Source organism: Vicugna pacos, chromosome 12, assembly GCF_048564905.1.
Source record: "Vicugna pacos chromosome 12, VicPac4, whole genome shotgun sequence".
Lineage (NCBI taxonomy): Eukaryota > Metazoa > Chordata > Mammalia > Artiodactyla > Camelidae > Vicugna > Vicugna pacos.
In genome coordinates this window covers 66,196,831-66,220,060 of record NC_132998.1, presented here as the reverse complement: position 1 = coordinate 66,220,060, position 23,230 = coordinate 66,196,831, and the positions used below count along the sequence as shown (strand labels likewise).

Here is a 23,230-nt window from a genome sequence, read left to right as displayed (position 1 = left end):
GGCAGGCCGCTCCCGCCGCCCTCGGCCAATGGGGTTGCTGCGCCCGCGCCTGCGCCTGCTCCCCGGCGAGCTTGGCCAATGGCGTCGTCGCGCTCGCCAAGACTGTTAGCCGACGGTGGTTGGCCGTTGGCGACCGTTAGTGCGCCAGCAAGCGAGGAGAGGTGCAGTGTGGGAGTGACGTCATGCCCGGTGTGAGGGGCGCCGCTGGTGGGCGGGGCCTCGAGCGGGTGGGCGGGGCTTCGTAAAGTGCTTTGCATCCTTGCCTCCTTCCCACGAGGGAAAAGGGCAGAGCCTTTCACCTACCCCTGTGTGGTTAGGTGTGGCTTTGGCAGATGTTCTTTATTAAGTTGAGGGTGCTCTGTCTGCTAGTTTTCTGAGCGTTCTTATCATGCTTGGGTGTAGAATTTTCTTAAATGCATTTTCTTCATCTGTTGAAATGGGCTTTTCTATTTTAGCCTGTTAATAGGAGTGAAATACACTGTCAAATGCTTTCCTTGGTCATGGTTTTCATCCTTTTTGCTTACTGATTCAGCTTAGTAATGTTTCGTCAAGGGTGGCATCTTTACTCGGAGCGGTGGAGAAATCTTCACACGTTGGTATATGGGAGAGTGCTTCTGGCTTATACATGATTTGGCTTGAACTTTATGCTAATGAGAACAGCCTGTCTTGTGGCCTATCAAATATACGTTGTATATCTACTTAAACAAATTCAACTTTTGCATTAGATAAAGGGCTTTAATAAGTTGCCAATATTGAGCAATATTATGTAAGCTTTGGTAATTTCATCTTTTAAGAGATTTTTCCCTTCATCCAGGTGTCAAATTATTGTCATAAATCTGTTCATCTTTCCTTACATCCTTTTAATGTCTGTATGATTCATAGTGATGAACTGTCTTTCATTCCTGATGTTAGTAGTTTATATATTTCCTCTTGTTTGCCTTCATCAGTCTAGCCACACGTTTGTCAATTTTATTTATCTTTAAAAAAAACCCTTTTGGTCTCATTGATTTTTCTCTACTATTTCCTGTCTTCTTCTTCCTCTTCCTCCTCTTTTTTAGTTTGATTTATCCTTTTCTCACTTTTTAAGGTGAAGATTAGATAATGAATTTTAGAATTTTATTTTTTAATATTTTGTTTTCTAAGGGCGGAGGAAATTAGGTTTATTTGTGTATTCATTTATTTATAATAGAAGTGCTGGGGATTGAACCTAGGACCTTGTGCCTACTAAGCATGCACTCTACTGCTGAGCCATACCCTCCTCCCCTTTCTTCATTTTTAATATAAGCATTTAAAACTACTCATTTCTCTAAGCTCTGATTCAGCTGTATCACACAGAATTAGACGTATTGTATTTTCATTCAATTTCAAATTTCCTTTGTGACTTCTTCTCTGACCCAAGGGCCTATTTTAGCAGTATATTGTTTAATTTCTAAATATTTGGGGGATTTTCCAGATTTTTCTGTTACACGGGGAGAGACATCCTTAGAACAAGAATGTGCAACCAGAGCAAGGGTGATGTGCGCTGGGAGTTTCCACTTCACAGGGCTGCCCCTCACATCTGCCAGCCTGAACCTCTCCCCTGGATTCTGGACTCTTCAACTCAACTTATCAGCAGATCCACCTGGACATCCAACAAACTCCTTAGCCTCATCAAAATGAAACTACTGACCCCAGTTTTCTCTATCCCAGGTGAGGTAGCTCCACCTGCACCGCTCAGACTGAGAAACTTTTGGTGTCATGAACTCCTGCTCCTCTCGCCTCACACCACTCACGTTACAGATCAGGTTGGATTTTCAAAATCTGCCCAGAATCTGGTCACTTGTCACCATTTCCACTGCTCTACCTCTATCCCGGCCAGCACCAGCTCTCACCAGCTGCCCCACATCCTGTTCTCCACCCAGTGGCTGGATGCTTCTCTGCCCAGAACTTTCCAGCAGGTCCATCTCAGTGTCAAAGCCAAGGTTGTCTCCAAATCCGCAGGTGCCTTGGACCTGGATGCCTCACCTACATGTTACCACACATGATCCCTGTGTCTACCACCCTCCAGTCTTGCCACCTCAGGGCCTTTGCACCTACTGCTCCAGCTCTCTGGTCCCCTCCCCTCCTTGCCTCCTTCCTGGTGAAGGTGAGGCCAGCTCTGACTGCCCCAAACAGCACCCCGATACCCTCCCCCAGCTTATCTACCATCACAGAGAAAGTCAAGTGCACCACCATAGAACACACCCATTTATTTACCTTGTGTGCGCCTGTCCCCTCATTAGAACGTGGACCTGCGAGGGCAGGACTGAGGCCTGCTCTGTTCACTCTGAAAATATTCACTGAATGACGGTGTAAACGTTGAAACATGAGCAGGACCTCAGCAGGCAGAAGGGGGAGGACAGGCATGTCTGAGAGAACGGGGCTTGCTCTAGGAAGTGGCATTGCCAGCAGAAACAAGGAAGTTCCTCTCCGGGTTGCTTCGTGACTGTGGGGACTTGACGCATTTGTCTCACAGTCTCTGGTTCAAGGCAGCTTTTTGGTGTTTCTTAGTAGAGAAAACTTTGGAAAGGCACAGAAATGATGAAATCTGCTAAACACTTTTCTTCAAACAAAAAGGGAAGCAAAGGGTTCAGTTGGTCACACAATTCCTGCTGGTTCCATTTATTGCTTTAAAAGATAGTCAAGAAGTTTGCGAGGTTTTCCAATCTGTTCAAAATTTGTTCTTAACTTCAAAGTTTGTGAAAAGTAATTCTAATCCTTCTTGTTTGGTTGAAAAACCAAGATGACAGAGTTTCCCATGATTTAAAACCCAAGCCTTTGCTCAGGCTCTGTGTGGGCTTGTGGTTTGAGGAGCGGTTTTTTAGAATGCTCTGGTTTGAGCCACATTACGGTTTCCCTGAGCACAAAGCCTGTTGCTGTAACTGTGGGGCGCCAGCGTCTCTGGGCGAAGTACGTGCCTGCCCTTCTCTCTGCTTGGTGAGCGGGAGTAAAGGGCACAGCAGGACCTGGAGCTGCCCACGGGGCCGGGGTTCAGAATTCCAAGCAGCTGGAGGGCCAGGCTGGCCAAGTTGAGCACAAATGTGTGTGTCACCTTGTGCAGGACGTCCTCCTCACAGGACCACGGGGGCTGGGAAATGGCTGCCTGAAAGGATGTGTAAGACGGCTTTGGATAAAAATGTACTTGTTTCTGAAACAGTTAAGCACCTGGCCCTCTGGCCTGCCAGGATCCTGTGCTTGGTAGAATTCTACTCTTAGGTACACTTTTCTTCTGGGCTGCCTACCTCGGCACCTGCAACCTATTTGCCACAAGTGGACCCAGGGATGTCCCTCTGCTCCTCGTGGAGTTAACACTGGATGGAGCAGAGCTCAGAGCCAGCAGTTACACAACCACTGAAGAACTTTCCAGGACCCCTCGCTTCAGCTCCTCATTGAAATTCAGGGAGCGGTGCTCCTCCTCTGGCTTAAGTGCAGTTCTGCTGGGCTTTTGTTTGTCTGTGAATAGTTCTTGCTGGAAGCCCAAGGCAGGATGACTTGGTAAGGGGAACCCTCACCCAGAGACTAGCGCTCCTAATGCCTGAACCACCGCAGAGGTAAGTGTACAGATGTGGACCCTTATGTGGTGCATGTCTGCGATCTCTTCTTACCACCCTGAGAGATTTAACATGCTTGGAGTAAACAGCACATCACGGGACTCGTAATTAAAGCAGCTAAGGGAAGTGAAAGTTGAAATGTACAGGGGACTGGACCAGTGAGGCACTTTTAAAGCGTAAAATCCTGCCCTGAATCCAGATTGTACCAGTTTGTTTTCCTGGAAAAGTGATTTTATTCACTTGTGGAATCAAGTGCTTATTTTCTTCTGCAGATTCACAGTACTTCAATATAAATGATATTTCTTTTATTGAAAGCACCTTAAAAACAAGTATTTATTGAAAACAACTTATTTGGGAGATTTTTTCAGAGTGATCAGAAGTAAAATTTGTCATTTTGTCATCAAGTCCAAACTTGTTCTGCTCACTGCATGACAGGCCAGTGAATCAGGAGACCAGGTGTTGGGGCAAGGAATAATGACTTTATCTGGAAAGCTGGCAGATGGAAAGGATGGGGTACTCAGGTCCTGGAGAACCATCTTCCCCAAGTCAGAATTCAGGCTCCTTTTATACTAAACAGGGGGTGGGGGTGTGCTTGGTTGTTGCAAACTTCTTGGTGCCTGAATCTTTTGTTCTTGCAGCCGTCCACCTAGGTCAGGTCACAGTGTCCTGTAACCCTCCAACAGCACAAATGTTATTTTCTATTCAATCTTTTAAAATCTCTGTATGAATGGGAAAGCGTTACACCCTTAAAGGTCAGAGCCTTGAGAATGGGCTCGCCTGTGTATTTTAGGCTGTAGGCAACATTCTTTTACAGAAGGTGCAGAACCAGCAAGACTCAGCACGGGAAACAGAGCCCAGGGTTAGAGCCAAAGAAGCAGATCCAGTAAGGAGTCAGATTTGTTCTTCCCAGTACAATTTTATAACAATTAAGTGGACATGTAAGTACTGCGGAGCTGGGGCTGCTAACGTCAGTGTTTGCACCCCAAGCGCCATGTCCCGGGAGGCGCAGTGCAGGGAGGAGCTGGGCTATGACCGGACGCCCACCCTGGAGCGTGGAAGGCCAGACATGGGGAGCTGCACCCCAGACGCCAGGCCCAGGGAACTTCAGCTGGCAACGCGGCTCCCCCTGTGCTTCAGCCACAAGACCTGGGTCTTCTCCGTGCTGATGGGGGTGAGTAGCTCTGTGCTAGGACCATGGAAGCATCATCCCCCAAGGGTGTCCCCTGCCTGGGTGTCCTTCTCAGGTAGCCTGGGTTACTCCTGCTTCTGGAGAGCCTCAGGGGCACAGGTGCACTTACTTGCTTGAGTTCTTTGAGTTCTTTTCCTCAGTTCATGAGCATCTATTCATGCCGGCCCTGCTGGCCTCTGGCTGTGGCTGCTCTGTGTCCCAGGGGGCCTGGAACAGCCCAGGCCCATGCTGACAGTCTGCGGGATCCTGTGTTGTGCCAGGGTGGCCTCTACGACTCTCGATTCCTGGGGGTCTGCAAAGATGGGGAGGGGCTGCTGTGCTCTCAGGACAGGCCTCTTGCAGACTGAATAGTGGGACAGTGTTCTGAGGCAGGAGGGCAGGGCCCTGGGGCAGGAGAAGGCCAAGGGGCCAGAGGGATGGGGCCAGCAGAGAGCTGGGGGGCAGGCCTGAGGGGACCTGGCCTAGCATCCTGGGACATTTTCCTTCTGACGTGCTTGGATAGGCATGCAGACACCTTGGCCTGAGTGGGCGCGGCTGCCTGGGCTGGCCGCTGGACCTGCCTCTCTGTGGCCAGGACCACAGGGCTCGCCCAAGATCCAGGATCCAGGCCAGGACCTTGTCCCTCCCCCCACCTCAGGCTGCACAGACCAGCCCTGAAGCACCCCCAGTGGTCCTGCCCTCCCATTCCCCCAAGCCGTGACCCCGTCCCACAGAGACTGGAGCCTCCACCACGTGGCTCGCAGAGGATGCTCCTCCCTCCAGGCCCTGCGGTGGGTGGTGGGTGGCTGGTCAGCCTCCTCTCACTCCTGGGGTCCTGGACTCTGTGCAGCGGCCCAGCGGCCTGCAGCCACAACACCTGGTCCCATATCCCCTCCTCATTTGGGTGTGTGCCCAGGTCTCTTCTGCCTACCAGGCCCTCAGGCCCCAGCGCTCCCACTGTCTGGGGTGAGCACAACCCCCTGCCCAGACCCTGGGTCTGAGTGACCTTTTACTGCTGACCTCCACCCCACGGCCTCACCCTGGGCCTGGAGCAGGATGGGGTTGTGTGCTTGGCTCTGTGCCTGGACCTGGGCCCCTGAAATTGTACACATTGGGGTGAAGGCATTTTCTGGGGAGAGGTACCATTTCTTGCTTTAAATTTTGACAGTCTTCCTCCCCCAGATAAGTGTTGCGGCCCATCGTCTGGCCCTGGGGGAGGGTGGGCTACTGCAGTCCTTCAGGGAGGAGTCAGGTCCGGTGGGATCCAGGTGTGGAGGCCGGTGTTGTACAGGTAAGTTATAGTCAGAAGGCTAGTTGTTCAACCATCTGTTCTTCACACCCCACTGTGTCATCACCTGAATTTGTGCTGCCATTTCACAGAGCTGCCTGCTCGTGACCTCAGGGTTTTCACTCTACCTGGGAAATGTGTTTCCTTCTGAGATGGACTACCTGCGTTGTGCTGCGGGTTCGGTGAGTAATGCTCCTGTTAGCACCAAAGTCTGCAGCTCTGAGTCTGAGGTTTTTGCACTGAGATTTACCTGTTGCTGTTACTCGCTCCTCATTCAAAAATCTCTTCATATGCTTTCATTATTTTAATTTTATATTTTACTGAATTGTAGTTGATTTACAATATTAGTTTCAGGTGTACAGCAAAGCGATTCAGTTATATTTACACATACATATATAATTCTTTTCTTTTCAGATTTTTTTCCATTATATGTTATTACAAGATATTGAATATAGTTCCCTGCGTGCTACAGTAGGTCCTTGTTGTTTATGTATTTTATAGACAGTGGTGTGTATCTGTTAATCCCAAACTCCTAATTTATCCCTCCCCACCCCTTTCCCCTAAAAGTCTCTTCATATACATTGGCTTCAAATAGCATTCATGTTTGAAAATGATCAGTGAAGCAAGTCTGAGTCCTGCTCCACAGACTCCAGGGCAAGAAAGGGCACTTGGATTTCCAACTTGCAGCTGCGTGCTGCTCCCAGCTGTCCATGGGCTGGCAGGGAACCCGCCCTGCGTGGTTTGTGGCTGCACCCCCACCCCTCCCCAAAGCTTGTGCCGGGGCCTGGGGGGCCACTGGTCCTCATAGAGAGACCACCTTGGACCCCGGCCAGCTTGAGCACAGGGCATATGCCCTGGGGTCCTGTGGGGGGGCCCTCTCGCCCCCGACTCCTGCTCCAGCTGTCAGCACCCCCAAATATGTGAAGATACAACACAGACACCTTCCCTTACCCTGTGCCCCACCCCTGTTGTCCAGCCTCTGCTCTCTTAGACAGAAACTCTTGGGAAGAATTTGACTCACTCCCTGCTGTTCTCTCTGGAACGTTCTAGGTGGCCCATTGTCCTCACCGCTGAGGCAGCCCTGGTTGGGGGGTCACAGTGACCTCTGAGTCAGGCCAATGTCCCAGAAAAATCTTCAGTGTATCCTTCACCCTCAGGGGTGACGGGCTAGGGAGATGTTTCACGTGGTCCCCCAGGCTCCCCTGCAGCCCTCGGTGGCCCAGCTCCCCCATCCACTCCCCAGTGCCCAGCCCCCCAGGCTCGTCCTCTTCCTCACCCTCCACTCCAGGGTGGGGTGGTGGAGGCGAGGGGCTCCGGGGGTGTTTCACCTTCCTGGGCAATTCTGACTCAGACGCACTGGGTCTCGGGCAGCAGGAAGCCACATCCGACCTCCAAGCATGTCCGGCTGGGACAGGCTTCATCGCTGGACATCTCTTCATCTCATCAGAACAAATGAAACTATTTGCAGAATATGTATTTTGAAAGGCTTGAGACCCTTCAGGGTGGAGCAGAACCCCTGCACCTGGTGGCAGGTGACAGGTCTCGGGCCATTGGGATTTCAGGGCACAGAGTGACAGTGGGCACACCACCTCAACCTGCTCTCTTTTCAGTGTGTCCCCTCGGCCATTGTGAGCTTTGCCGTCTCAGGGAGAAATGTCAATGTGGTGAGTCCAACCTCCTGCCCCCATTGCCCAGGCAGTGCCAGAGACCTGACAGGGGCGGGGCTGGGAGGCTGGGAGCCACGTCCCGTCCCTGGGGTTGTCGATTAATGACCAGGAACGGGATTGAGCAGGAAAACCCTCCTGTCTTGTTTTTCAGATTCCAAACTTTCAGATACTGTTTGTTTCCACGTTTGCTATTACCACTACTTGTTTGATCTGGTTTGGATGCAAACTGGTCCTGAACCCGTCTGCAGTAGACGTGAGTCTCTGGTCTCGAAGCCACGTGGGTCCCAATGCTTCCTGTTTCCTCTGACAGACACAGGTGCCGAGCCCTGTGGGGCCGGAGCTGGTGTCCGAGAGCTCGATCTGTTGGGTAGAAAACGTCAGTGATGGGATGCACACAGGAAATGTGTATCGTCGCTCTTGAGATTGACCAGTTTTGAGGCTTTTGTTTAAGCTTCTGAAGAGAAGAATTATCTTTAACTCTCACTGATTCTAGTGGACGATTTTCAGATTCTGAATCCCTTTCACCGCAATTCTTAAACATTAATGGTAACACAATAACCTACTTCATCAGATCTGTGATGCTGCCTTTGTAAGTCTTAAGTCGCGCTGTTGCTTTATGTTCTGCTAAGAAAAATGGGAAAGTCTTGTCATTTAAATTACGATGCAACAGAGAAGAATCTCATAGAGAAATGGGACTGATCAGAACTGCCTCTGTTCTGTGTGCAATAGTGAACACATTTTCTTTAAGATCGGGAAAGGGTGGGGTGGCCCTGGGATGTCTCAGCCAGGCGTTAGGGACAGACAGGTAGGCCTGAAGGGAACACCTGTGCCACCATCATGTGCAGGAGAGACCACGTGCTGCTTCCTTGACATTCGGATTATTCAGCACACGTAGCAAGGTGGCTGTATGTGAACATCAATGTGAAATAATTGTTTGTGCCGGAAACAGAAAGTTTTGAAAATGTTATTAAAACACAGAAATCATCTTACAGAAATAAATACGGAGTTCCTGGGAACAGGTGTCACCAAAGGTCTGGAGCCTGTTTTGTAGAAAAGCATAAAGCCTCACTGAGAACTGCGAGGCTTCTTTCCCAAAGAGACCCTGAGTGGAGGTGGTGGTGCATGTCCAGGGTGTCCAGGGTCAGGGCGCCTGCAGGCCAGGCCCCGCAGGTCTAGGTAGACCCAGGGCCGGGGACGGAGCCGCACCGGAGAGCAGGTGGGGACTCAGCCTCACCACTCAGCCGGGACGGGAGAGCCGTGCCCAGACCAGGTCAGCCTGAGGAGTCTCACGTGTGCTGAACGGGACCCTGGTTCTGGGCCTCTGCCCACCCGCCTGCCACGCAGATCCAGCCCGGAACGCCAGAGCCCAGACACGAGGGGCACACGGTGTAAGGACGGGGACCAGTTCCCTTGGGACGGTGGCCAGTCCCAGGGGAGGTGAGGAGCTCTGGCCACAGAACCTGGGGGAAGGTTGAGGGCAACAGGAGTCCACGCAGAGCACTCGCTGGGGAGGAGACCACAGCGCCAGCGGGAGGGAAATTAAAACCACAAGGAGATGCTGTTTCCAGTATCAGATGGGCAGAAGCCCCGGCGCTTCCCTCATTCTGGCCACTCTGTACCTGCTGCTGGCTCTTTGGAAAACAGTCTGGAATTTGCAGGCCCTTCCGAAGAAGCACACACACTGGAAACCTCACAGCACAAACCCTGGAGAAACACGCATGCGTACGACCAGGTGGTGTGTTCCTCGCCGGGGAAGCCCCGAACCCAAACAAAGACCACAGCACTCGTTACTCAGAAGAGCGCCCCGACACACAGTATGACGAGGAAGTGGTGAAGGACGCTGCCCAGCCTTCTGCAGCGTGGCCCGTGGGCCCACGGTGTCCCTCACCGGCCCTCCCTGCCGCACCCCGGACAGAGGCCACCGCGCCAGCGCCTGCCGCTAACCTGGCCCTCAGGCTCCTCCCCCGGGGCTGGAGCCAGGCTGCGGGGAGGCCTCGCAACCCTGACACCCAGACACGCGGAAGGACTTGGGACCACAGGTCGGCACCCCTGGCATCCAAGCACAGCGTCACACGTGGTGACACAGGAGGCCCTGCAGAGCTGAACTTGAGGCCTTCATGGGCTCTCACCCTCCTGGGCTTCCCCCTCTCGTGGGCCGTTCGCACCCCTGCCCACTCCTGCCCTCGGGCTGAGGACTGGCTTTCACACCCTGTGTCAGATTCCCCCACGAGCTGCTCGCTGCCCATGTGACACCAGGCTTCTTACCGAAGCTTCCTAACTCCAACTGCCTTCCTGCTTCAAAGGTGACCTCTCCTACTTCAGACATGTTTCAGAATAAGTTTACTGGGCGCCTCAAAAAATACAGCAGGGATTCTGTTCTGGTCACTCGGAGTTTCATAGAATAATTTTGTGAGGATGGACATCATTGTTATGTTGTCACCAACACGTAGACGGCCTCCCCACTTACTCACCCCATCTCCTCGGTCCTCTGTTGGCATCGAATGCTCTGTGAATTCTTGGTTAGGTAATTCCTAGAGGAGTCACAGATTTTGTTGCTGGTGCAAATGGTGTTTTATTTTTTTAAGTTATATTTTCAGATGGATTCTTGCTGGTGCAGAGAGAGGCTATCAGTTTTAATTTTTTCTTTATTTTGTAATATTTAAAGACTAAGAAGAATTAGCACAAATAGTCCAGAGCATTTCTGGGTACCCCTCATCCAGCTCCCCCCAATGACAGCATCTTACTTTGGCAAATCAGGAACGTGACATTGGCAAGTGTTAACTTGGGTACAGACCTTATTCAAACTGTACCAGTTTTTTAAAATGGACTTTTTGTAAGTGGACTTTGTGCCCTGAAACTTTGCCGAAACTTTCCTGTGGGTTATGCTGGTTTTTCTGCGCAGGTCACCGTATTGTCTGTAATTAATGACAGTTTAGATGGTCCCGTTCAGTCTTACGCTCTTTCTCCTTTTTCTTAATAGCTCTGTCCAGGACTTTTAGTACCGTGGGCCTCTCTGTCTGATTCTGATTTTAAATGGGTCGTATCTACAGTTTCATTGCGGTTTTGATGTGTGACCTTCACCAAGTTAAAACGTCGTCTTCCAGTGTTGGTTTGCTATGAATTTGTCACTTTAAAAACAAACACCAACAAACACAGAGACACACGAAAGTCAGAGGTGGTGTGCCTGCCTAGCGACTGGCTTTGGACAGGAAGAGCTGCCCAGACTTGTAGCAGGCACCTCGGCCTGTCTGCGGGGTGGTCGGCGTTGGCGGGATACAGGCTGGTTTCACAGACGGACGTGTCCTCCTTTGGCAGATCAATTTCAACCTGATTCTGCTGCTGCTGCTGGAGCTGTTCATGGCGGCCACGGTGATCATCTCCGCGCGGTCTAGCGAGGCGCATGGCAAGCGAAAGGTGGGTCCAGCCTGTGGCCGGCTGCTCCACTGACCTGGCTGCAGAGCCAGGGGTCATGCTCCCCCCGCAGGCAGGTCAGAGGCCTGGTGTGGGGGGAGCGAGGACCAGGATGCAGCACCACCTCGTTTGATCCCCAAGTGTCACAGGCAGAGACCAAGTCCGCTGACAGCATCGCCTTGTTGACTAGGATTCCAGCAGTGGAACCCAAGTCATATGCAAAGAGAAAGTCTGCACTTGAGCTTTTGCTCTCAAACCTGAAGAACCGGCAGTGACTTCCACCTGAGTGACAGCCTGGGCACGGCCCACTGTGCCAGGGGCTGGATGGACAGATGGCCGCCCCTGTGATGAGGTCTTGTTTCTTTTTAGGGTTCCGTCTCTGAGAGTGCCAACCCTCTGTATGAAGTGACATTTCCTGCTCGGGTCCTGAAATCCTATTCAGTAAGAGGAGCTTTTCTTTCTCCTTGTTTCACTTCATGGGGGGGGGGGTGCTGGACGGTACATGGTACATAAACATGGTGCAGGCGCGTCCATGCTGACTCGCACTGTCCTGGTGGACGGGACATCCCCTTTACTCTCAAAGCGTCCTGGTTTGAAGGATAGGTTCTATGGCCACCCTCTCTTGTTAGTTGTGTTCTAAGTCTTTTGTGCCTTTTTCAAACAGCTCAGTCTACGCGTCCTGTTACTGAGCCGTCAGAACTGCGGTCTCTCTGGGTCCCTCTGCAGCTTTTCTCCCCGCAGTTTTGGGGCCTGGGTTTAGTCACAAATGAAGTCGGCCTTCCTTCCTCTTTCCTTGTTTTTCCATCATTCCGGGCAACTCTCTTCAGTAGAGGCTTTTGCCACGAAACCTACACTGTTTTAGGATGCCAGTTACCTTCCGGCCAATACTTCCTAGTGTGCCTTCCCGCCCCACCCGGGGCCTCCCAGCCTCCCGAGTGGGCGGTTTGCACGCGCTGGGCTCTGCTCACGGTCTCTCCGGGCCCGGGCCCGTTCACCCAGAGTGCGATTCCTGACACTGTCACATTTATTCCTCCATCTTTTTGTTGCCTATTTTCTGTGCCTTTTCCCACTTTCCTTGAACTGGCAGGAGCTTCTTCCTTCCTTTTCCTACAAGTTTGGGTTGGAAATATGCATTCTCAGTATTCCTTGGGAGATTATCCTCAACATCTCAGCATGGGTGCCAGCACCTCCGCCCTGAGCTCTCAGGGACCCGCCCCTCCCTCCCCTCCCTCCCCTCCTCGCTCTCAGGGACCCCGCGGAGCCGGCCCCTCCACCCCATGACACAGATGATCTGCCTCCAGGTCATTGAGGTGATCGCTGGCATCTCCGCCGTCCTTGGAGGGGTCATCGCTCTGAACCTGGACGACGCCGTCTCGGGCCCCCACCTCTCTGTGACGTTCTTTTGGATCCTAGTGGCCGTGAGTACCTCCTGGGCAGCCCTTGTCCTCGAGGCTGGCCGGGCTGCACAGTCACCCCACCGCCCTGGGCTATGCATCCTGTTGGCCCTTGAGCCCAGCTTTGCGGGAGTCAGGCCGGGCAGGAAGCAGCTGGAGGAGAAGGGGTGGTCGCAGGCAGTCAGAGCAGGACACCCCCTGCCCTGGCTGCTGGCCTGGGGTCCTTGGGGCCCAGGCTGGAGGGACCTGGGAACCCAGAATTCAGTGGGCGATGTGTTAGCTGCTGTTGTTATTTTATATTTTTTGTATTATTTTTCCTGAAAAGCACTTGAAACAATAATTGTATAGCATATGACCTTCATATTGTTGTTTCATACTACATTTTACAAAGTGTAACATATTTTTTCCTCATCAAATGCTACCATAGTCAATGCTAAGATCACACCTAGTGCTCAGGAAGTGCTTACTGCGTGGTCACTGTTTTCAACACAGCCCTTTTTGTCATTTCATAAGTAATTCCAAGCTTACTTACATACTTTGATGTTGTTTCCTGTTAAGTGAAGCGCAGCCTGTGGAGCCACAGCCCCCAGACTGCGGCCTCCTTTTGGCTGGGCCTCCCAGCGGGGTCTGGGCCCCCACAGACGCTTGGGACAGTGGCCATGTGCCCCTCACTCCCGAACTTCCCGGTGTCACGAGACGCCCCCCAAACCGACGCCCACCTGTGCTTTGGGCTCCTGGAGTTTGGGGTTGATCCTGCAAGTGCCAGGCCCTGAGCATCCTCAGCCACCTGCTCCTTGCCCGAAGCTGCCGCAAGGGTGTGGCCTTCACGCTGACCTTCACCTCTGCCTCCTGGAGACCGAGGGACGGATGCTGGGGCTGGATGGCCACTGGGTCCCAGGGCTCAGCGTCCCAGTGGTGCCTGTGTGGCCTCCCTGGGACCCAAGACTTGCTGGCTTGAGGGGCTCCCCTAAGACAGGGCCCGGGGAGAGAGAGCCACACCCAGGCCGCTGCTGCCAGGGCACAGGCGGGACTTGCAGACAAGCGACAGGCCTGCTGCTCCTGGGGAGGCTTGTCTGTCTGCACGTCCGGCCTCTGTGATGAGGAAGTCCCGGAGTCATGGCCTGTGGGGCGGCTGGTGAGGATGGATGGAGCCTAAGGCCTCCTGAAGGTTCATGACAAGAGGGAGAGGTGCTTGGCAGCCTCAGTGTTTCCAGCACTTTCTCCCTGAGACCTGTCCTCATCCTGAGGCCCTCCTGCCTCTTCCTCTCCCCTGGTCCCCACCCCACACCCAACTAGCGCTGTTCCCTCCTCCTGGCCGGCCCTAAATCCACCCACCACTCCCTCCCCCACAGCTCTGGAAGAGCTAGGAGCAGGCAAGGGAGCCCCCAGGGGGAGGGGAAAGGACGCAGAGTGGGGTTTCCGGGGGAGGGGGGTGTTGAGCCAGCTCCACGTGCCCCCATCTGGGCAGATGGCAGTGGGAGAGGCCTCCAGCATAGACCAGGGGCGCCAGGCAGGGGTCCAGGGCTGAGGGTCCCTGACACCCTGTCCCTGGGGCCTGTCCTGGGCTGGGTGGTGTACGCACTGCCCTGACCCGTGGCCAGGTTTTCTGCCAGGCCAGGGTTAGGCTGGACTGGACAGAAAAGCAGATGCTGCCCTCCCCTGGGCTTTTCGGGCCACTGCAGGCGGTTCTGAACTGGTTGGTCCCATCCATGGCCCCTCCTCCGCTCTCACTCCTGCTCGGCAGAAAGCCTGCTGGAAAAACAGCCTAGGAGAGACCCCTGCATTGACACCTCAGCCTCCCCAGCACCCCCGCCAGGCCCACACCCCCCACCTGGCCCCACTCAGGCGCCACTGTCCCTCTCGCCCCAGGGCCTTTGCATGGCTGCTCTCGCCGCCTTCTTTGGTCTGCATCCTCCTTGGTCTTCCTCCTGCTGCCCAGGCTCTCACTGCCCTGAGCCCACCTGTCTGACTCATCTTCTTATAAGCCCCTAACAAATGCAGGAGCCCCCTGGTGTGTTCAGGGGTCTGAGACAGTCCCACGAGGAGGGGTCCACTGCTGCCCAGGGTGTGGACACTCCTCTGCCTTTGTGGGGGATGTGTGTGGATGGGTAACACTTGGGGTCCTGGGCTCAGCAGGCTGTGCTGGGCTGGGCACCTGGATCCCAGGGTGGGGGGCGAGGGGGTGGCAGGAAGGCGGGCCCAGCATTCAGCAACCTCGGAGGAGACCTATGCTCCCCTGAGCTTCCCTCTGCTGGAATCGTGTATGACTAAAATCACGCTCCTTAAAATAAGTGGGAAAAGGTGTTTACTGAATACAAAGACCCACCGAACCCAGGGGTCAGAGCGTGGTGGACGGGGGTCTGCAGTCTCCTGGGCCCCCTGGCCCAATCACCCACCCGAGCCTGCCTGCAGCCAGCTGGGCGCTCCCCAGAAATGCCACGTCTTCCCAGCACGGAGACCAGCAAATGGGAAAAGGAACTAGGAAGCGTGACCACTGGCTCCTGAGCCAGCAGCAAACTCGGTTGTGACCGGACGTCCTGGGGCCAGTTCCAACACAGACCCTGCCTCGGATGGGGCTGTTGGGTCTGTGTGGTCTCCCCGGTGCGATGCTGGGTTGACCCGCACAGCAGATGTGGGGCTGGTCCCAGAGAGCAGGTGTGCGGGTTCCAGGGCACCCAGCATCCCCCGCATGGTCCTGCAGCCTCTCTGCAGAGCTGGGGAGCAGGGAGCACAGGAGCCCTGCAGCCGCCTGGCCTGGCCCCTCTCCGCCCGGCCTCTCCTGGTGACAAGGGTGGCCCCAGTCAGAACGCAAGAGCACACGTCTGGGATCCGACTTCCTGGGCTGTCATCTCTGAAGTCTTCCTCTTTCCTATTCTCTTAGTGTTTTCCAAGCGCCATTGCCAGTCATGTGACAGCAGAGTGTCCCAGCAGGTGTCTGGTAGGTGGACCGGGGTTCGGGGAACTGCCTGGCTCCACGGCTGCCGCCACATGACAAGGCTCCACTAGGGAGCCAGGCTGCAGGCCCCGGCTGGGGGTGGGGTGGGGGCTGAGCTGCTGAGAGGCGTCCGCAGGGTGGTTGGGTAGGGAGGCTCGAGGCGGGCCGTGGCTGTCACAGGGCAGGACTGTCTGTGGAAATAAGCAGAAAGCATGAGTCCTGTGACTGGGCAAAGGGTGGGGCTCGGCGTGGCCTCTGGCATGGTCCAGTATCGCCCTCCAATGGGGGCAGCGTCTTAGGAGATCAGGTCTGAGGCCCCCGGAAGGAGGCTGTCCGTTCATAAGTGCTGTTTTTCAACAAAGTGGAGAGTTGTGCATAAGTTGAGAAAGCACACGTGAGACACACGGGGCACTTGGGATTAACAGGCAAACCAAGTGCAGAGACTTCAGTAGCCTCCCCCACGCCGAACTGGACCCACGTCAACTCAGCAGTTCTCCCACGTGGTCCTCCCGCCGCGCCCTCCGCCTGCGCAGCGGCAGCGACACCTTGCTCTTGCCTCCCTCCAGGTGGAGGTGCTGACCGCCATCTGCAGCCTGGCGTCCCCACTGCTGTTTGCGGCCTCCGGGTACCTGTCCTTCAGCGTGACGAGAATCCTGGAGGTCTTTCAGGACTACCCGCCGGCCTTCAAGGTGCGTCTCCTTTATCTCATTCAACCGCCCGTAGAGATGCAGCGCCGCTAAGCCCTGGCTCATGTCCAACGCTGGCTTTGCGCGGGCCTGGTGTGCGTGGAGCAGGTTCTGCTAACTTCCTTCTCTCTGGGGACAGTGAGACGTCTGTGCACCGTTCTCTGATGCCCGTTCTGTCCCCCGACCGCAGGCTCAGCTCAGCTCCAGCCCTGAGCACTCGGTCGGCTTCTCTTCTTCCACTTGGGGCCTCTCTGCCCAGTCTCGCCAACACCCTGTGCCCTCGGCCACCCTCTCCGCCGGCGTCTTGCATTTTCTCAGTCCTCTCAGCGTGCATTCGAGTTTTAGATCAGCCATCCGTCCAGTTTCATGACAGACCCCACTGGTGAGAGCCTCCCCCCGGGGCCGCTGTCCTCCCATGGGCTTGGCGGGGGCCAGGGCAGTCCTCACACACACGCCCTGCATCACTTCCAGCATAGATCCTCTTGGCTCCCAAAGGTTTGCCACGAGAAATTTCAAACATACAGAAAAGCTGAAGGGTCAGTGCGGTAAACACCGAGGTTCTCCGTGGTTGACCTGCGTGTCCGTGCGTCTGTGTGCGTGTTTATGCTGACGGGGGGTGGGACGCACACACGGGCATCATTTTCTGGAAGCATCTGAAAGCGAGGAGCAGACATTGAGGGGACCCTTCACCCTTAGATACTCTGGCATTTCAAACGTAAGGGCCGTCTCCCACACACCCACAGTCCCACGTGCCCCTAAGACAGCCAGAACGCTGGGTGCTCTCCCGGCGTCTCCCTGAACCGTCCCAATAAGACGCTCCCAGGGCTGAGGTTCTCAGAGCAGCGGGGGCACACCTTGCACTCCAGCCTCTTTGGACCAGGACAGTCCCGCCCTCTCCCCCCGACACTGACTGTCTGCAGTCCAGGTCCGTTGTCTGGGAGATGGTCTGTGGGCCTGTTTCCTGTGGTGTCAGCGGGCGTGAGCTCAGGAGCACATGGTGTCGCTGTCCAGCCCGGTTCGCCGCGGCTCAGTGCTTCCTGGGAGGCAGGCGACCCCGGGCAGGAAGAAGTGCTGCAAGTATCAGCCCCAGCACCTTTGACCTGTGGGTCAGCACTGCTGGCCGGTCCCTGCTGGGCCCGAGGTCACGCCGGGGCTCTCACCTGTGCCTGCCCGTACGCCCTATGGAGGACGAGAGCTTGTCGCTGCCTACAGAATGCTGGCTGTATCACTCCCCAATGCTCAACGTGACCCTGACCTGTGCTCCTGGACACCATGCTGTCAGCCTCTCCCGTCGGATGCTTGAGACGGCCCGGGCTCAGCTGGTCCTGTCCCTGCCCCGATGTGCCCTCATGCTTGGAGGGGAGCTGTACATAGAAATCAAGATCGGAGGGCTCCTGTACCCTTTCCTGCTGGGGTATCACTACTTCCAAGCTCTTCAGTGGAGCTGAGAAATACGTGTATATTTAAAGATCTTGAACGTATAATCAAATTTTACATTCTAGCGTTTTTTTTTCTTAACCTCTGTTATTTTATATTTCCATTATTTTTCTCTTAGTCTAAAAATCTTGTTTCCTGGTGACATTGAATATAGTCATGGCTTAGTTCTCTCTCACAACACACGAGTATTCGAAAGCACCAGACCAGCGTCCTACCAGCAGTGGACCTGCAGGGGAGGCCGCTCTGCCTCCCGCCCAGAGGGACAGTACCTTCTTATTGCGCGGCCCTGCTGGTTTGCTGCGCAGTCAACTTGAATGGTCTCTGTCTGAATTCAGTCTTAGGCTCTGACGCTTTTTTCCCTGCTAATAGTATTTTTGAAAATACGAAACTTTCACATGGCTCAAAAGTCAAACCAGCCCACAGGCAAACTCAGAGGAGTCGTGGTCCCACCATGGCTTCCCTGCTCCTCCCACAGGCAACCTTCCTTCCTTCTAAAACAGGTCACTCAGTCTAATCACATTTCTGTACTTTGCCTTTTTCCTCTTTTAAACTTAATTTATCCTGGCGCTTCTTCAGTCCCCAGAGGGATCGGGTCCTTCTGGGCTCCTTAATTACATGTGTGTACTCCCGCGTGACCCAGTGCACCCCGCCTGTCACCAGCGACAGAGATGGGGCTGCTCCCAGCTGACTGCCGTGATGTGTGCACTTGGTTTCAAGCCGTGGGTACGTGGTCAGGGCGAGGAGCTGGGGAGGGATCGTTGGGTCAGAGGGCAGATGCACCTCTGGTTTTGTTAGGTGTCAGCAGATTCCCCCCGGGGGGCTCCTATGTCCCTCTCCCCGACGGCAGGGAGGTTGTCACACTGGGCTTTGTAACGCGGGTCCGAGGCAGCGTGTCTGACAGCTGTACGCGCATCTCTCTGAGCACCAGTGACGGTGGGGACCTGTCACGATGCCCAATGGTGCTGCACTTCTTTTCCAGCAAACTGTCCATGTCTTTTGCCCGCTTTCCAGCGGCCTTTGAGAGTGACACAGGGAGGCCAGTCCTCCATCTGACACAGGAGACGCAGACGCGACCTCAGCGGCAGCCGTTTCGTCCCGCTTCTCGTGATTTCTGACCCGTGGAAGTTCTGTTGTTACGTGGTTGGATTTAGCAGCACTTTCCTTTACTGCCTCTGGATTTTGTCATAACGAGAAAGGCTGGTACCTGCATTTCCGCTGGAGTTTAGCCTGGAGCGCGGCGGGAGGGGTGGGGCCAGCTGGTCCTTGCTGGAACAGCTCTTCTGTGGTTCAAACACTGTTGACTAAGAAGCCCGTCTTTCCGCGGAGACACCGCCTTGGCCGGCTGCCGCGCTCTGGTCTGTGCCGCCCCGTCCGACTCGGGGGCTCGCGGCGGGCGGCACCAGCTGGCCGCCGAGACCCCTTGCTGATGCTCGGCCTTTCTGGGCTGCTTGTTCTTCTGTGTGAATTTTAGAATCAACCTGCTGGCTCTAGAAAACACAGTGCTGTGTGTTTTTTTAAAACTGGACTCCTGGTTAATTGTACACAACCTGATAGGTGTTGGGTTTTTTTCAACCAGTGACATTGTATGGATGCTGGGTTCCTCTTTGTGTTAGCATTGGTTGCTCTGCGTTTCCGAGGCTGGGGGGACATCCGTGCAGCATGGGAAGGGGGCGAGTGCTCTGGGGATGTCTTTGCAGTCCCTCCTTGGGCCTCCCCTGTGTCGGTGACGAGCCCCCGCGGGCACGTGCCCCCCTCGCTCTCCCGTCCTGGGCACTCAGACCCTCCTCTCCAGCAACCAGTGCCGGACCCTCTGGCCTCCAGCCTGGGCTGAGCCCGAGCTGCTGCTGGTGCCTGTGTCCCTGCTGCCCCGGGAGCCCGCCCTTCTCTTTCCTCGGCTCAGGGCCCTCCAGAGCAGGCTGCTTCCCCGTCACTGGTCACGTCGCCCTGTTCGGGCACCCTCGGCGCCACCATGGGTGGTTCTGTTGGCTCCCTGTTGACCCGTGTGGCTGTCGGGGGCACTGTCACCGGGCTTGGCTGCCTGTGGGTCATTTGTGTGCTCCTCCGTTAAACCCAGGACAGGACTTCAAGCGGAGCTGAGTTCCTCGGCTCTCGCAGCTGTCACTGCTCAAGTCGGTGCCGGCAGAGAACACAGGAGGGAGGCCCGGGCGCGGGGAGCGGGGAGGCGGGCGCCGCGCTGCTCACTGCCTGTCTCCGCTGCAGCAGTCCTATGACGTGCTCCTGCTGCTCCTCCTGCTGGAGCTGCTGCTGCAGGCCAGCCTCAACACGGGCACCGTCCTCCAGTGCGTGCGCTTCAAAGTGGGCGCGTCCTGGGACCCAGCGCCGGCCGGCCAGCAGGAGCGCCCTGCGGGGGAGGTGAGTGGCCTCTGGGACGGGGACTCCCTGCTGGTGGGGCAGCTCTCCCAGGCCCGTGCAGAGCAACTTCCTGCCAGACCTGTTGGGTCACATGGTATTTTTAAAAGCACTCCGGAAAAAGCTTGAAAGGGTAAAATGTGTTACACATCTCTGAAGTCACTTAGGCAAACACAGACCCGTTTCTGAGCAAACAACAGGCCGAATGCTTTGTTCCCCTCCTGCAAACGTGGGAGAGGGCCTTGCAGGCACTCGAATGGGTTAGATCCAGGGGTTTCCCTCCTCAGTCCCTCCGGGGGACGCAGCTCTGCCAGGAAGAGGGGGACTGGTCTCTCCTCTCAGAGGGTCCTTCAGGGGCCGAGAGACGCTCTCAAAGTAACAGCGCCTCCTCCTGCCCCCTGCCACCTGGGCCGCCCTGGAGAAGCAACGCTTGGCTGTCTTGGTCCCAGGTGTCCAGAAGCCCCCTGAAGGAGTTTGACAAGGAGAAAGCCTGGAGAGCCGTCGTGGTGCAGATGGCCCAGTGACCGCGGCCCGGCGAGGAGGCCCAGGCCGGCCCGGCCCCACACGTCGCCGGTGGTGGTCCCCGGGGAGCTGCTGCTCCCCTCTCGTAGGGCAGGCCCGGCTGCAAGGTGGAGTTTTCATTTCTTACAGTAGTTTAATTCTGATATAGGCGAATGCTGACTATTTTGTGCTTGTGGGGGGGTCAGTTCAGCGCTCCCGAGGTGGTCTGAACGCAGAGGCAGTGGCTCCAGTTCGGTGGTGAAGGCGGGGCCCAGGCTGCGGCTGGACTCTCCCGGCGCGGTATTTCGGCAACCACGATTCCCCCGCTGCCGTGCCTGCTTCTCTGCACCTCTGCAGCCCCCCTGCCCTGTCTGGTGCGCACCTGCCGCCTGCAGCCGTGTGGGTCTCACCCACTGGGCACTCCTCCTCTTAGGAGCCCGGCCGGCCCGGCGTCGTCTCCTTGACAAGGTGGCCGAGCTGAGTGCTTGTGTCCTGTCTCAAGAGCCAGCAGAACCACAGGGCAGCCCCCACGGCCCTCACTTTCCCTGCGTGAAACCCACATGGCTGCATTTCTGCCCTCCCATTACACTTAAATGCAGTCTTTCTGGGAGGGCCCCGTTCCGTAGCACTGGTGCGCGTCCGGGCACCCTGCCTGGAGCCTGCATTCGTCCTGAGCCCTCCATCAACAGCCACACTAGGGCCGACCCTGTCCTCTGTGGCAGCTCACTGCTCTCTGGGGGTGGGGTCATCGTCCCTGAGAACTGGCCGCATCTCTGTGTCGTGATGGCCTCTGTGTTGGGACGAGGCTGAGCCCCTCCTTCCCTCCTGCCATGCTGTCTCTGCTCCCTCAGGCCAGGCCCTGCTTAAAACGCAAGACAGCCCCCCTGGCATCCTCACAGGGTGTCACTGGGCATTCTGCGGCCCTCCCCTCCTCCTAACCAGCAGTTCACCCTGGCCCGCACTCACTCACCCGAGGGCTAGCCCCGGCCAGGGCCTCCTCCATCTACCACCTGCCAGACTGCAGGGACACTTTGGGTGTGAGAATTACACTTGCTTCGATCAGAATCAGCCAAGAATCAGTTGCTGTGACATCTCTTTGTCCCCTGAATGCACCCAGAATCTTCTGGAAGAACTGCACACGTCTCTCAGTTGACACGGCCACCAATGCACCTCTAGGGAGTTGGCAGCATCTCCTAAAAGGGGAATGCTGGTCGGTCCAGGAACTGTCTTCAGGCCTGCACACTCATTCGCAAGGCTACACATCATGGTGGTTCTGGGTCTTTCTCCCCACTGGAAGGAGGCGAGCAGCTGTGTTGGAGATGCTGACGCTGGCTTTTTACTAAGTTGAGGGGCATTAATCAGTCCTCTGTGGGCTGGTGGCAACACCTGGCCACACCTGGGGCCATTCCGATCAACGGGCTACAGCGCCAGGGGACGAGGGCGGGCTGGGGCCAGCCAACTGTGGACCCAGTGGGGGGGTTCGAGGGTGGCCCCTGGTTTCTCACTTCTGAGCCCTGGTGACTGGCTGCCTAGGTGTCTTCATGGTATTCACAAGTGGGGTCATGACTTTCAGTCAAATGGGGATGCAGGTGAGACACCTGGAAGGTGGAGGTGCCAGCCCTGGCAGCATGGTCCTCAGCCCGGCGTCCTCGGCAGCTCTGGCGGTAAGAGCATGTGAGGGGCCAGGCAGACGTAGGCCTCAGTCAGGTCCCCAAACAAGCCCAGGGCAGCGAGGCGGCTCTCACCTGCACCCAAGTGACCCCACCCTGCCGCAGCCAGCCGGGGCCAGTTCCCTTTCCTGTGGCTCCAGGGGTAGGGCCGGGGCTCTGCCTCTGCCTGGATGGGAGCTACAAGGATATTTCCCTGGGGATTCAGAAAGTCTGAGTCTTAGAGCTGAAACTGGGTGCCTGGGGGCTTCACACAGGCTTGCCCTTTCTTATTTCAGAGCGAGCTTGAAAAATCCAGACAAATAGGGTTTTAAAAGTATATAATCCTGTCTCTGTCAGTTTGCATTTTTGTGTGATAGAGTTAATACCACCTGAGCAATAAAGGCTAACATGTACACGTGCCCAGTGGCATATTTAATTCTGAGTCTCCCGTATTTCCATGTGCAGGTTCGGAAGAAACTGAGAGATAGAGCACAGGAAGGCGTTGGGGTGACGGCCACCTTTTAATTTAGTTATGACTTAGTTGCCCTGAGCCAGTCTGTGCGTGGGGTCTGGTGGAGACTGGAAAGGGGCAGGAGTCAACGGTGCCTACCTAGGGGAACAGCCACCATCCCTCACTGAGTCCTCCCCGCTGCTTCAAAGTGGGTGCAGAATCTCCCTTTTGGTTATCTTGGGATGTTAAATGCAAAATAAAGATTTTTAAACCAAGTAGAGATGACATCTAGGTTTTGGAACGTTACCACGAGGAAGGCACTGGTGGGGGAGGTGGTTCTTCCCTAATCACCCTCCCTCCACAAAGATGCTGGACCAGTGAGGTGGGACAGCTGGGTGGTCTGGAACACTGAACAGTGGTTGGAATCCCTAGGGGTGGCAGTGCAGGCCCCACGAGTGACCCGGAGGACACCAGAGCTCAGGCCCCTGCCCTGCTCATGACCCGGGGGCCATGTGCGTCATCTCTGCCCCCCAGATTCGGTGGGCGTCTTGTTGGGGGACGTTGTCTGTTAGGTGCAGAGGGAGGCTTGGGGTGGGGGCGAGAAGACGGGCCCTAGAGTCGCAGGGCAGAGCGTGCCCTGGACCTCCGGGCTGGTCCTGCGGGGGCGGGGGCCCGCGTGTGACTCGGGTCTTTATGACTTGGGG

The 23,230-nt window shown here is 55.6% G+C and overlaps 1 protein-coding gene and 1 long non-coding RNA gene across 9 annotated transcripts; one reads left to right on the top strand and one right to left on the bottom strand.

Annotated features, from left to right (window-relative positions):
• Window positions 1-1,102: 1,102 nt before the first annotated feature.
• Window positions 1,103-22,494, top strand: MLC1 (modulator of VRAC current 1). Of its 7 annotated transcripts, none has more exons than XM_031673658.2 (14): window positions 1,103-1,689; window positions 3,482-3,569; window positions 4,384-4,452; window positions 4,557-4,740; window positions 6,118-6,207; window positions 7,636-7,689; window positions 7,844-7,945; window positions 11,008-11,106; window positions 11,473-11,544; window positions 12,405-12,521; window positions 15,379-15,435; window positions 15,999-16,121; window positions 19,776-19,928; window positions 20,375-22,494. In XM_031673658.2, the coding sequence occupies exons 1-14, from the start codon at window positions 1,494-1,496 to the stop codon at window positions 20,447-20,449; spliced, it is 1,479 nt and encodes a 492-aa protein (XP_031529518.2). In that variant the 5' UTR covers window positions 1,103-1,493; the 3' UTR covers window positions 20,450-22,494. The 7 variants fall into 7 exon arrangements, with proteins under 7 accessions (XP_031529518.2, XP_072829856.1, XP_072829858.1 ...); XM_072973755.1 differs by lacking the exons at window positions 19,776-19,928; window positions 20,375-22,494 and adding exons at window positions 16,309-16,500; window positions 17,039-17,601; XM_072973757.1 differs by lacking the exon at window positions 3,482-3,569.
• On the bottom strand, window positions 14,786-21,469 carry LOC140700326 (uncharacterized). Of its 2 annotated transcripts, none has more exons than XR_012078745.1 (2): window positions 21,397-21,469; window positions 14,786-16,771 (listed from the first exon to the last, which is right to left on the bottom strand). It is a non-coding gene; the product is annotated as an uncharacterized lncRNA (long non-coding RNA). The 2 variants fall into 2 exon arrangements; XR_012078744.1 differs by lacking the exon at window positions 21,397-21,469 and adding an exon at window positions 17,825-20,263.
• Window positions 22,495-23,230: the final 736 nt, after the last annotated feature.